We start from the raw sequence: 13,010 nt of genomic DNA, 5'->3' as shown, positions 1-13,010 counted from the left end.
ATAACATATTACCTAATTGCTTCTGATAGATAGAAACCATTGATCTTGTCTGAGCTCCCCCTATTCTTCGTAGGACAATGATGAAATCTAAGCTAATGCAGGCTGTGCTACAGCTTCATTGAAGCATTTCTAGAACTGTTATTTATTGCGTGATTTTTAGTTCTGTTTAAACAATTAGCCCTTATGAAGAGAATGGATGCTAAAGGGAACGAATAAGAGACTGACCTAGCTGTGGAATTTTAAATCTTATTTCTGTTGTGTTTTAGAATAGTTTCTGAATGAGAAGTTCCTTGCTGGTATGCATGTTTCCCTTGGGAGGAGAATTGAGGTAGGGACGAAGAGGAGGAAGGAAAGAGAAAAGAGAGAATTTATTTTATATTGTTCATGTCAGCAATTGTTTTTCCTTGGGCTGGTCTGTGGCTGTCTCACAGATCACCTCTGCTCCCATTTTTAATCATTAAGATCTCATTAATTTCACAGATTTTCATATAAACATTGCTTAATGCTTGAGGATTCTTTTGTTACTGGAGACATGACTCCCATTATTTCCACAGAAGTTGCAACCCTTGCTATTTTTCATTTCTTTAGCACCACAACTGGTACAAGTACACCAAGTAATTGCTGCATGGGGTGATTTGAATGATACTTATTTATAATATATCTGGCTTCAGATAACAACATGGAACTTCTTCCATGGAAAAAACCCCCATTCTTCTACTGTTTGAAATAATATTAAATTCGTGGAGGAATACATGGTTGTAGTTTTGTATGATGAAATATATGCAACTTCCTTACAATAAGATTTCAATAGATCCACAATTGAGTGCTGTTTATTTATATTTCATTGCTGTGAGTCCCCCATTTTACATGAACACATGGTGTTTACGGCCATGGTGGGCTTGGGTTGATACAATCCTGCAATGCCACCAAAGTGGGTGGTCTCATCTTCCTCAACACACCACCTCTTGTGGTGCTTCCTGTACCCACATGATCACTGTTTCATCAAGCTAATCCCTCTGAGCTGTGAAAAATGCAAGGTCTTTGTTTTCTATCAAGTAACACAAGTTTAGAACAGCTTAAATTTACTGTGAAGTTGCTGCCTGAGTAGGTGAACTGTGGTGCAGGAAAGGAAAAATGATGGGTTTAATTAATATGAAAAGTCAATAGCATGAGCAGACCTTCCTGCTGCACAGGTCACCCTGTTCGTGAAGTGCTTCTGCCTTCCTTAAGGAAGATAAGCTTTGAGTAAAAATTTTTTGTTTATGGAAAATACTTTCAGTTCAACTTAGTGGAGTCTCGGTACCACCATATCCTCTTTGCCGTTTTGTCAGTTTTTCTGTTGAGCAAATGCATGTAACATAGGGCGTTATTCTTCCCTGAGCAGAGGTGCATCCGCACAGCTGGATTACCTTTGAAATATTTATGGTAAGTGATGTATTCAGCTAGTGAAGGTCAGCTGCACAAAGGGAAAATGCACCGGTGTCAGTCACAGTAAGACTGACAAAGCTTAATAAAAATAAGAGATGTGGCAATTTTTGGAAATTCAGCTGAGTAACTAGCTTAAGCCCCAGTTTTGCAAGCTGTTTTGCTTAGGTTGATGTTTCTAAGGGAGATCTTTATTGATTTTTATTCAGCAGTCTGCCCACATAGAACAGCTTGAAATCTGAAGGCCTGTGTGATTTTCACGCTGTAACACATAAGAACATATGCTTATATAAATGCTGTCTCGTGTTTTAAAAATAGCTTAAACATAATATTTCACTTTTTTTTTTTTTTTTTTTTTTTTTTTTTTTTTTTTTTTTTTTTTTTTTTTTTTTCCCCTAATTCTCTTCCAGAGTTCTTATCTCAGCTTTTCAAGGCTGAGGGATATGAGCAAGTGGTCAATGAATATGTGCAGCGAGAAACTGTGAATAGGAAAGAAGACTTGCGTGTCCCAAGAGTTTTTCTTCAAAGCAAATTTCAAAAACCTTTCAGTGAGATATAAGTTCTTGCTGAGTAGCAACAGCATTGCCTGATTGAAATGGAAGCTAGCACATAAGCTGTGTGCTCATCTTTCTGGTGAACCAAAAATGACAGCATCCAGTACCTCTGGTTGGTTTCCATCCTAGGATACAAAATACAAATAGTATTTCTAATTCAATTTTAAGACTGTTTAGTGATGCAGACCTGTTGAACATCTGTATTCCTGCTTCTAAAATAAAACCTGTGCATCATTTTTGGAGATCAGGTAAAGCATATAAATAAACTTCTATTTTTATTAAAAACTATTTTAAATGAGTATCATGTGTTTCCTGTCACTTGTGATTTTTGAGGCTTGTTAAAGTTAGAATATTTCATTTACTTTCAATACTTGTAGGACTTCTGAGTGTACTTTCTCAGATAGAGGAATGAAACAGACTCAGTGAGCAGAATAGTGTAAGTATACTGCCTTAATATTTTAATAATGGTATCTTTTTAATATGCTTGGCATTTAGATTGTTTGAATAAGATCCTAATTTATCTGATTTCGTGCTTGAAGAAGCATGTTAGTGGATCAGGTTGTATTTATCCCTAATTAGTTTAGGATGTTCTTCATTTAATGTGCAGAAATATTGGTAGTTTCTTGTTTGAAACTGAAACCAGCAAGTTGGGAATACTTTCATTGATATGAATTTTAGTCAGCTGCTTCTTTCCAGGGCAGAGGTCTTAATTCCTTTCCACCACTCTCAGGAAAGTTGTGTTGGTGTTTGCTCTTCCTGCCACTAAAAGCCACGGTACTGTTGCTGCTGCAGATGTAACTGCTTGAAGGAAACTCCTCCTTTCCTTACAGCTCTTTGCACTGTGGCACTTTGCACTGCAGGATCTTTTCTGTGTTCTTTGATGACGTAGTTTCGAAATCATGCCTGGGTCTTTAACCTGCATTTTGAACAGCTGCAGCAGAGGAAGCCCAGAAGCATCCGGTGAGTTGTGCAATGGCCTGTGCTGATCCTGTATAATGTACACAGTTTGCTGCAGGGGAAATTCCAGTGAAATACTAGGGGGAGAGCAAATACTGGGGCAGGGCCCAGAGAAGTTGTGGAGCCTTCATTCTTGGGAATACTTGGAATAAGACTGGGCAAGGCCTTGAGCATCCTGTGACTTTGAGGGTGGCCCTGTTCTGAGTAGGGGTTTCATTTCTGCCTGTATATGAGTATGTGATTCCTTGACTCAAGCTGCCATTCCACTGGACTTGTGTGTGTGTGACCCAGTCATACACATCTGATGTGGACCAGAGGTGACTTTTTCCCTCTGTTTATGACATAAGATGTAATAATGATTTTTTTTTTCCCCAGGCTCTTAACATTGGGTGTATGTGCATGAAACAAAAGAAGTAATAATTTTTCAGCCTGAAGTTTAATGTTACAAAGTTAACCACTCAAATTTTTTAGCAAATTGGAGCTGCCAAAGGTCTTATTCAGTTGATACGGTTAGAAATAAATTTGCCACAGATCACAAATCTTTGGCCTCAGAGGAAAAAATGCTTAAATCGCTCACAATTCTCCTAATGACTCTTTGAGGAGGGTTATTACATGTCATCTCCTTTTTTTAATGGAGAGTATTATCCCAGAGATTTACGCATTGCTGGCCCCTGCTGTGCAACCCATTAGCTCTTTCTGCCACGCTAGTAATAAATATCTAGTAACACTTACAGTAAATGAAAAGCTATGCTAAAAAGGGATGTAACAATGACAGCACTGTTCTAATCTGAGCTATCATTATTTGGTGGCTTTCATCAGCACATGTTTATCTCTAGCACAGCAGTTTTGCAATGACTACATGTCGTCTGAGCTCTGTTGATATTTAGTGGTGTTTGCAGCCTGTAACTCCAAGTGCCATTCAGGACTGGAGGCTGGGTCTTTTTGGAGTATACAGCACATAAATGAGACTGAAGGAATGCCTTGCATGGTGCCTTATCATGATGCTGTGTGCTTGTCATCATATGCAAAGGCAAGTGCAATGAAGTGTTCATCCCCAAAAGGAAATGACGTGTAGGCAGGAACCAAAAATATTAATCAGAAGGCCTGAGTCAGCCCAATAGACTTAGCTGCAGACAGCCACTGAGTTCCTTTTTACACTGAACTAACTATTGCCAGAAAAATAATGTATGTTTTGGTATGTATTCAATATTTCCATGTACACTTTTTCATGTAGCAGCATGTTAAATGGAGAGTAGTCTTTCTAACTTATTATATCTCATTCAGTCTCATTTCCAGTCAGACCTGCAAAGTAAAGTAGCATGCATTAATGCCCCTGCCAGAAAGATCTTCTGCTATAGTTCTGATAAAGCAGATATTATTTTGAGATGAATGGTCAGAAAGGTTAATTTGGCTTCTATGACTCTGCTTCTGTGGACTTTAAATCGTGGCAATTTTTTTCTAACAGTGGTAAAGTTGGAGGAAGTTGAGTCAGCTTTAAGAAATCCTTGCCTCGTCACTTGAGACACAGTAACTGATGAGGTGCATGTGGTTGCTGTAGTGCTGAGTAAAGTGGATCCACTCCCCCACAACTCTTCAGCCTTCCCAAGATCTGGTAAGCTGACCAGTGGCACATGCCAAGGATACCTGTACCTTGTATCCTTACTTGAACAAACTGCAGCGATAGGACAGGGAGTTTCTGGTTCAGACTGAAAGAGGGGCAATTTAGGTTAGATGTACGGAAGAAATTCTTTACTGTGAGGGTGGTGAAGCACCAGAACAGGTTGCCCAGAGAAGCTGGAGATGCTGCATCTCTGGCAGTGTTCAAGGCCAGGCTGGATGGGGCTCTCAGCGACCATGGCACAGGGATTGGAATTACATGATCTTTAAAGTCCTTTCCAACCCAAACCATTCTGTCTAGAACTGTCTTTGGGGAGATGGGGGAATCAGGAACGATGGTCTTAAAATGACTTAAAAAAAGCATATATGCACTGAATCATGCTCACCTTGCACAAGCAATGATGATGTGATTGTAATTAATGTCTTGATTGTTCTTTGTCTGCAATCAATGGAGGCTGCTGAAATGACTTGTCTGTAGAAGACCTGCTTTTTGTTCCTAAGATGAATCAGCTGCCCTATTTGGCAAGCATAAGTAGTAAGTTCCTTTATGCCAACACCCAGTTCTGGGCAATATTTAGGATAGAAGCAAATAATTGTTGAAGTAATGGGACTGAACACTCCCCCACCCCCCCCTGCATGGTTTTGTTGTGGTTTTTTTTTTAATGATTTGGTGCCCTGTACTTACATTCTCTGATGTTTAATAAAGTTTAAGGCTTTTCCTTAAGTCAGGGAATCCTAAATGCCTAAGTGCCACTGTTCAGTGTGGGATTCTCTGATGTCTCCTCCTGGAATTGGACAGAATGTATTAAGGAATGAGGTTAATGAGCAGTGCTTCAGTGAGGACATGTGTAAGGTCTGACTGTCATCTATTTTCATGCAATTTTCAGAAGTATGAAGTCTTTGAGATATCTGGCATTGTGTGTTCTTTCTGTTAAAGCTTTGACAGCTTCTGTCAAATTTGGTTGATACTGTCTGATGTCTGACAACAAGCAATGGCTAGACAGAAATCCACACAGGTGTTGTGTCTATACTATATGAATGGGTGAGCTTTCTTTCCTGAGAAATAACTAGTGAGAAAAAAAAGGATTTGAACTTTAAGATGATGGTATCATAGCAGGTTTTATGCGGTTCATTTGATAGCTAAAAAGCTATTTCAGGTGCATCTTTCAGGTACCTGAAAGCTCCTTGGGTTCCAAAGGCAGAATATTTAAGTAATTAATATAATACTAGAGCCATGGTTGATTATACATCACTTCTATGAAGCCAAGTGCTAGAAAAGTGGGACCTGAAACTCCATCAGCTGTAAGCATCAGCAGTCAACTGTAAAACATACAGCCTTGATCTCCTAGGAGAAAACTGGTATATGAAATCAAAAAAGGTCATTTGTATGCTCACCTGTTATAATTTCTTTTTGCTTGATCTGTTATATTTTTGAATATACGGAGAGATACAAATTACAAATTAGGAAGTGCTATGTGGAAGAGTTAGTTGAAAGACATCTATATATTTGGAGAGGATATCAATGTTGAGCATCAGCGTGTGATGGAAAAATGTCAAGATTATGTTTAAGTTTCTGGGGGAAAAAAAATCCTGAATTTTCACAGACCAGGGATGTCATATAATTAAATAAGCTGTTCATCTAAAAAGTGAAATTTTGGAAATGGAAGCCTGCAGGTTCCAAAATTAGACTGATGTTTCAGGGAGGCAGGAAGGTGGCATCTGATTGTTTGTGATATTAGTAATATGTGCAAGACTCTGTGGGAAGCAGAATTTTATATTGGAAAGATATTACTGAGATAAAATTAGTGAAAATAGGTAAGTAATTTTTAGTTAGTTTTACCTTACCATAATACAGCTGTGATGAATTTTTCACTGGTTGTGATTGTTGTTAGGAAAGATTGTGAGCCATTTCAAACATTTGGGAACAAACATTTGCTAGTTATGCATACTGTAAAAACATCTGACCCTTGGGTGCAGTAGGCTCGGGATATGAGTATGTTTGTGCTCTGTGTTTGTAATGGGAGTTCATTTATTAGAGCAAAGGCAGATGGTGTGCCTGCACTGTGGGGAGGCACATAGAGGCATTGCTTGCAAAGATAGAAGCTATTAGCCAGGTAAGATGTCCCATTAGAGAACCTTTTCCATTCCCACTTCCTAGGCTGATGTGCACTGTTCTTTGTGTTTGCAGCAGGGTGCCGTGAAATCGGGCAAGACAAGGGCACAAGAAAAAGGCTACATGATTCTTCCAAATGAATAGTGATTTTGTGTATTTCTACTTAAATGATTCTGTTTGTGACCATCAGCAAATTTTAGGTCTCATCCTTGGAAAATTTGATTGCTCTTGAAGGTCTCTGCCAAAGACACAGGCTTAACTTGCATGCTTGAAAAATATATATGATGTGAAATATTTAGAAAGGCAGCTGTGTGACTGAAAATACAAATCCAGCTCTGTTTTCCTTCTCTGACTTGTAAGAAGTTTTTACACTTCACTGTCACTTCAGTGCTTTTTCACAGTTCCCACTTTGAGGTGCTGTGCTGTCTTAAGTTAGACTGCACCAGTCAACTGCAGCCCTGGTTTCTGATGCCGGTAGCATCCAGAGAACTTAGAATGGAAATAAATGAGGGTAGTTACAGGGAAAAGTCAGAAAGAAGGCAAATTACAAGTAGACAAGCCTGCCTACTGTCTAGGCTCCACTCAGTATTTTTCCACAGCCCATTTCTCTGGACCCTTGGATTGCTGTTGTAAACTTGGTACTGCAGAGCAGCTGCTGTTTGATGGGATAATGATATCTTCATACACCTGGGATCGTTGTGCATCTGAAATGGAAGGATATTTATGTGCTTTTTTTTTTTTTTTTTTTTTTTTTTTTGTGTGTGTGTGTGTGTGTGTGTGTATGTGTGTGTGTGTGTATGTATTTTGGTTTTTTTTTTCCCCCCCAGCTTTGGCTTCAAACTTAAATCACTTTTTCATTAAAATGTAACAGACCTGTTGCTATTTTGCTAAAACCAGAGTGTTCAAAAGCAGGATGGAAGAAGATAAGGAGAGAGGAATGAGGCTTATTTTCATTACAAAACTAAGAAATGTTCTGTTCTATTTGTTTTATTTGCAAACCAAATTTCATAGGAACAGGAATATAGTTTAAAGAAACCTCAAAACCTTTGCCACCATTTTTTCAGATCTACCTTAGGAAGGATAGTTCTGAAATCCTGTACAAACTTCATAAACTTGGCTGTGACCATCTGAGTGAAGTCTCTAATCACAGATCTCACATTTAGAATTTGAGGATGCTTGGTTGTATCCTTTAGGACCTGGCCTCAGGGAATATCACAATTGTGACCTCCTGACCAGATGAATTTGAGTCATTTACTGAAAGCTGAATATGCAGATGTTTGGACTTGCCACCTGATACAATAGCATGCCCTCTTTGCTCCATACAATGTATGCCACTAAAGACTTTTGCTGGGTTTGGATCAGCTTCCAGTGACAGTTTCAGGTTTTGGTTTTGTTTTTGAAAGCAGCTAATAAATTAAGGATCAGCAATTATCTGTGTATTCTTGACATTTACTTGGCTGGGAAACAATGGCCACGAAAAAGCCTGTTAGAAATAAAACTCAGAAAAGATGAAGAACCCACCTCAAAGTAAGCTGAAACAATCAAGCTAGTACAGAGCCAGAATGTATTTTAGAAACAGTGAAAAATCCTCCTCTTACAGATTTTCCTCTGTACTAAATACTAACCTGCCCTTAGGCTTATGGCTACCTTTCCAAGCTACTTTCCAAGTTCCAAAACCCATAAACCTTAAAGGAAAAGAAAATGCCACAAACAGACCCTACAGCATTAACCAGAAGCATCTCCTAAAGTAGGGCAGTGGTGTTCTCAAAAGCCCACTGAAGAGGGGGTAAGCTTAGCAACTGAGAGCTTTAACCTCAGTTCCATAATGCATAGTTTGTACTTCATTTTCGCAGACTTCTTTATGGGAGATCTTTGCCTGATTCAATCACCAATAGTAGATCAGTGAGATAAAATGATTTTGCAGTTAAAACAGATCTTAAGATATATGAGTACTTGAGATAAAATGATTTTGCAGTTAAACAGATCTTAAGATATATGAGTACTTCTGTAAAAAAAAGGTTACCTGTGAATGACTGATAAAGGGGCAAGACTGTTTTGTTAATGCTAGCAGCAACATAGTTTGTTCATGTGCCAGATCAGTCTGTTCTTTTGCAGGAAATTCAATGTCAGGCAGTATTTTGTATTACTGTAAAAAAAATTCAATAATCAGTAGCCTTGGCTTAAAAAAGAAAAAAAAAAGCATCTTTCAAAAATTTCAGGAGAGGAACTTGAATGTGCCTGGCAACTAAAACTGTAGCTGAAACAGTGGCATTATTCACATTTAAATACCAAACAAAGCTGAAGTTGTGCAATGACAAACTTTGCAGTAGCACTCAAGAGGTTTTGCAGCTAGGTAATTCTCTGTGTGTACACACTCTGCAGTAGTGTAATTCTCTGTTACTGCAATGATATGGTTTTTGTTTCATGTAGCCTTGTAGACAGTTGTGAATATGTTACTGCTGATTACTTTCATAAATATGAGTAAAGAATGAGGCATAAATATAAGCAAAATATGAGAAATTTTCTTTTGTGGCTTGATATGACAATTCCTAGAGTCTTTCATATCATATATCCTTACTTTAGCTAACTTTATATTGCTATTGATTTTTATGGTGCATGTCTTAAATATTATAGGATGTGGAAAGAAATATAATTTATGGGAACTGTAGATTGTACTGTGTGACAGGAGAATCTTAAAAACCAAGGTAAATGGAGCCCAAATGCCAGGTTTAACACATCATCTTCCAACAAGAATTCTATTGAACAAACCCTTTTACAAATGTTCACTACATGCTTGTTGTGGTGATGTCTGGAACTCTTGAGTAATACAGCATTTTTCTAGGTTCTGTGGACTCAGAGAGTAAGAGACAATCCCTGTCCTAAAAGTTGTAACCATTCAGTTATGCAAGATGCGTAAGAAGAGGAAGAAAGGACATCCCCCTTGTGGTAAAACACAGAGATTGATATTTTCCCTACTTCAAATTTAAGTCAGTGTGAAAGTAGGACTGAAGAAATTATCTCCTGTTATCTTGGATCAGCATGTAACTAGCAAGCCATCTTGATGCGGAGCAGATCCTTTGTTAGTGAGAAATACTGGCTCTGATGGCTGAAAACCTGGTTCCTGAATCACCTGTCACTGCAATTTGAACGATGAGTACCATTCCCAGCCCTGCTCTTGGTTTCTTGGGTGACTGGAAGCCTTTACTCTCACTTTCAGCCTTGTAGGGAAAAACTGAAGAATCATAAAATTGTTTAGGTTGGAAAAAGCCTCTTAAGATCATTCAGTCCAAATGTTAACCCAGCACTGCCCAGTCCACCACTGAACCATATCCTTAAGTGCCAGATCTACAAGTCTCCAAAATATTACTAGGCATGATGAATCCACTACTTTCCTGAGCAGCTTGCTCTAGTGCTTGACAACCCTTTTGGTACATTTTTTCCTCATATCCAAACATCCCCTGGTGTAACTTGAGGCCAGTTCCTTTTGTACTATCACATTTTACATGGCGAAGGGACTGATCCCCACCTGGCTTACACCTTCCTTTCAGGGCAGTGGTCAAGAGTGATAAGGTGTCCCCTGAACCTCTTTTTCTCTCCAGGCTAAACAACCGCAGTTCCCCCAGCTGCTCCTCATAAAACTTGAGCTCCAGACCCTTCACCAGCTTTGCTGCCCTTCTTTGGACATGCTCCAGCACTTTAGTGTCTTTCTTGGGGGCCCAAAACCAAAGACAGGTTTTAGGAGGTGGTCTCACCAGTGCTGAATACCAGAGGGATGATCACTTGCCTAGTCCTGCTGGCTCTACAGGTGTAATGGGTCACTGACAACTTGCCCATGGATTACGGGATCTTCATTTTGCTCCCTGTCCCTGTCTTCCACTTCAGTGGGTACCTGGAGACCAACTTAATTTTGGCCTTGAAGAATGAAGCAAAGGCAGCATTAAGTGTCGGTCTTTTCCTTGTCCTTTGTCACTATGTTTCTTCCCGCATCCAGTAAAGAATGGAGATTGTCTTTAGTTCTCCTTTTGTTGCTAACATATTTATAGGAACATTTTGATTGTCTTTTACAGTAGTGTCCAGAATAAGTTCTCCTTGGGCTTTGATCTTTTTTATTTTCTCCCTGTGTAACTGCAAGATATCCTTGTAGTCTGCCTGGGATGCTTGCCTCTTCTTCCAAAGCTCCTAAACATTCCTTTTTTTACTCCCCTTGAGATCCAGCCAAAGCTGTCTGTTCAGCCAGGCTTCTTTTCTTCCACTCCAGCCTTTCTTTAGGCATGTGGGGACAGCCTTCACCTGCAACTTTATGATTTCCTTCTTGAAGCATGTCCAACCTCCCTGGACTCCTTAGCCCTTCAGGACTGCTTCCCAAGGGACTCTATCAACAGTTTCCTAAACAGGCCAAAGTCTGCCCTCTGGAAATCCGAGTTCGGAATTCTGCTGATCCCCATCCCTCTCTGAGAATAGAAAACTCTTACCAGTCTTTGTGATCTCTGTACCTAAAATGGACTCCAACCATGACTCCAACTCCACCCATCCCTCCTTCTCCGTTCACAAACAACAGGTCCGGTGCCTTCCCTAGTTGGCTCCCTCACCAGCTGTGACAGGAGGTTACCTTCCACACACTCCATGAACCTCGTACACTGCTTCCTACCTGCTGTGTTGTCTTTCCAGCAGACACCTGGTTAAGTTGAAGTCCCCCGCAAGAAATGGTTCATAAGAAACCAGGAGCTGCATTTGGTGTGACTTCTGATTCTTATTTTCCTAGTGCTATAAACATCAAGGCCTAAAAGTGTAGGAGATGAAGAATTAACCACAATGCAACCTTAAAAAGGAAAGGATTGAGTAAAACGACAAAACTGGAAGTACTTTCCCAAATTAGAAATGGGCATGGTAAAAGGCTCCTTCTGTCAAAGTTGAGGAGAAAATTCATCTGACTTCGTTGAGAGCTGCTTGCACCTCTAGGATGGTAAAGGGGCTTGCACTTTAGGATGGGAGATCTAATGCATCCCCCTCCTTGCTGGCCCTTGATGGGGAAAAGAGGAACCACTGATACAGACAAGCCTGTTCAAAAATCTGATGAAGTAGGTACTCAAAATCCATGGGATGGAGCGGGGGGTGTAGGAGAGGCAGGTGAGGAGGAGGAAAGTGTATCGAAGTGCCTTAAGTAATACAAAATAATTTTAGTTTTAGTGGCACAGTTTCAGTTACAATTGCATGATAACAGGCACAGACCTATTAATAAAAATTGTTAGTATGTTATGAGAAGTGTCAGTGCTGCTCTTTGATCTCTCCTGTCTTTCCTATCTGTTCCTGGTCAGAACACTGCCAATCCCGGTCTTGTGGAGTCCATCGGGAAGTTAGAGGGTTGGTTATCCCTGTGTCCATGCTGTTTGAAATGCAGTGAAAAAAGAATAGCTTCTTTTACCATCAGCTGTACTGTAAAATATTTATCTTCCTTCTAGACTGTCTCTATTTTGTCAAGCTCTTGTCTGGCCTCCTTGGAGGCTTAGTCTCATGTTTTATCCCTAAATATGGAGATCTTAACATGAAGTTACTTACTCGTGCATAAGTTGGATTTTATTTTTTTACTCTGTTGCATAAGTAGTCGGGTAGAAAGGGTGAAGGAAGGATGTTTGGGATTTTGTTCACAAGGTGGCACTAGCCACTAACCAGTGCTACCTTCCTTTTAGTTCCAGCACTGACTTGTCTAAATCTTTAACGGGGTGGTGGGAAGAGCTGGTAATGATTAACTATAGACCAGACAACTAAAAGAGTTTTCTTACTTCAGTCAAATCTTCTTTCTGTCTACTTTAATAGCTCTTGGATATCAAAGAAATAAAAAACTTTTTTTTTTTTTTTTAAAGAAAATACAGTTGCATCTCAGAGATACTTGTTATTTAGAGGGAATGTTCTTAGCGCAATGTGAGGGAGAGTAAGGTGAAATACCATTACTTTTAATGGCAGCTGGGATTCTAATTGTCTCTACCCATGAGGCAACAATTTGTTGTATTGACAACTTGCTGTTTGTTTGTTTCATTTATGTCCCACTCTATTGATACCTTAGAAACTGCAGTGCTTTATACAAATTTCAAAATACAGTGCCTTGAAACAATATTTCTTTAATTCCACAAAAATATTATATAAATCTCTGTTTATATTAACTGCTCCCATTTTTTCCCACTTCTTTTGTTTCACAGATGAGCTGCTTTCCAGCTGAGCAGCCATTCAAGCAGAGATGCATAGGATGCACATGACCAGAGAGGCAGTATCTCTCTCATTAATTACAGTGTGAAGTCAGCTGCAGTTTAGTTTGCCATTTTACAGTTTCTTCTACTTGAGTAATCCCC

At 39.4% G+C, this 13,010-nt stretch overlaps 1 protein-coding gene across 2 annotated transcripts in view; it reads left to right on the top strand.

The window, feature by feature from the left end:
- The window catches only part of METTL6 (methyltransferase 6, tRNA N3-cytidine), a 39,432-nt gene that overhangs the window by 6,980 nt on the left and 19,442 nt on the right, over positions 1-13,010 (top strand). The window contains exons 6-8 of one of the 2 annotated variants that reach the window (XR_009208377.1): positions 1,836-2,227; positions 2,810-2,939; positions 4,402-4,548. Coding sequence is in view for 1 of the 2 variants with exons in the window: in XM_040069882.2 (XP_039925816.1) it covers positions 1,836-1,984 (149 nt within the window). In the remaining variant the exon portion in view is untranslated. Of the gene's footprint in view, positions 1-1,835; positions 2,234-2,809; positions 2,940-4,401; positions 4,549-13,010 lie in introns of those variants that run through there. The other variant, XM_040069882.2, reaches the window with a different exon arrangement.

Source organism: Hirundo rustica, chromosome 1 (genome assembly GCF_015227805.2).
Source record: "Hirundo rustica isolate bHirRus1 chromosome 1, bHirRus1.pri.v3, whole genome shotgun sequence".
NCBI classification, from domain to species: domain Eukaryota; kingdom Metazoa; phylum Chordata; class Aves; order Passeriformes; family Hirundinidae; genus Hirundo; species Hirundo rustica.
The sequence above is the reverse complement of the archived record's forward strand: the minus strand, read 5'-3'. Positions and strand labels throughout refer to the sequence as shown.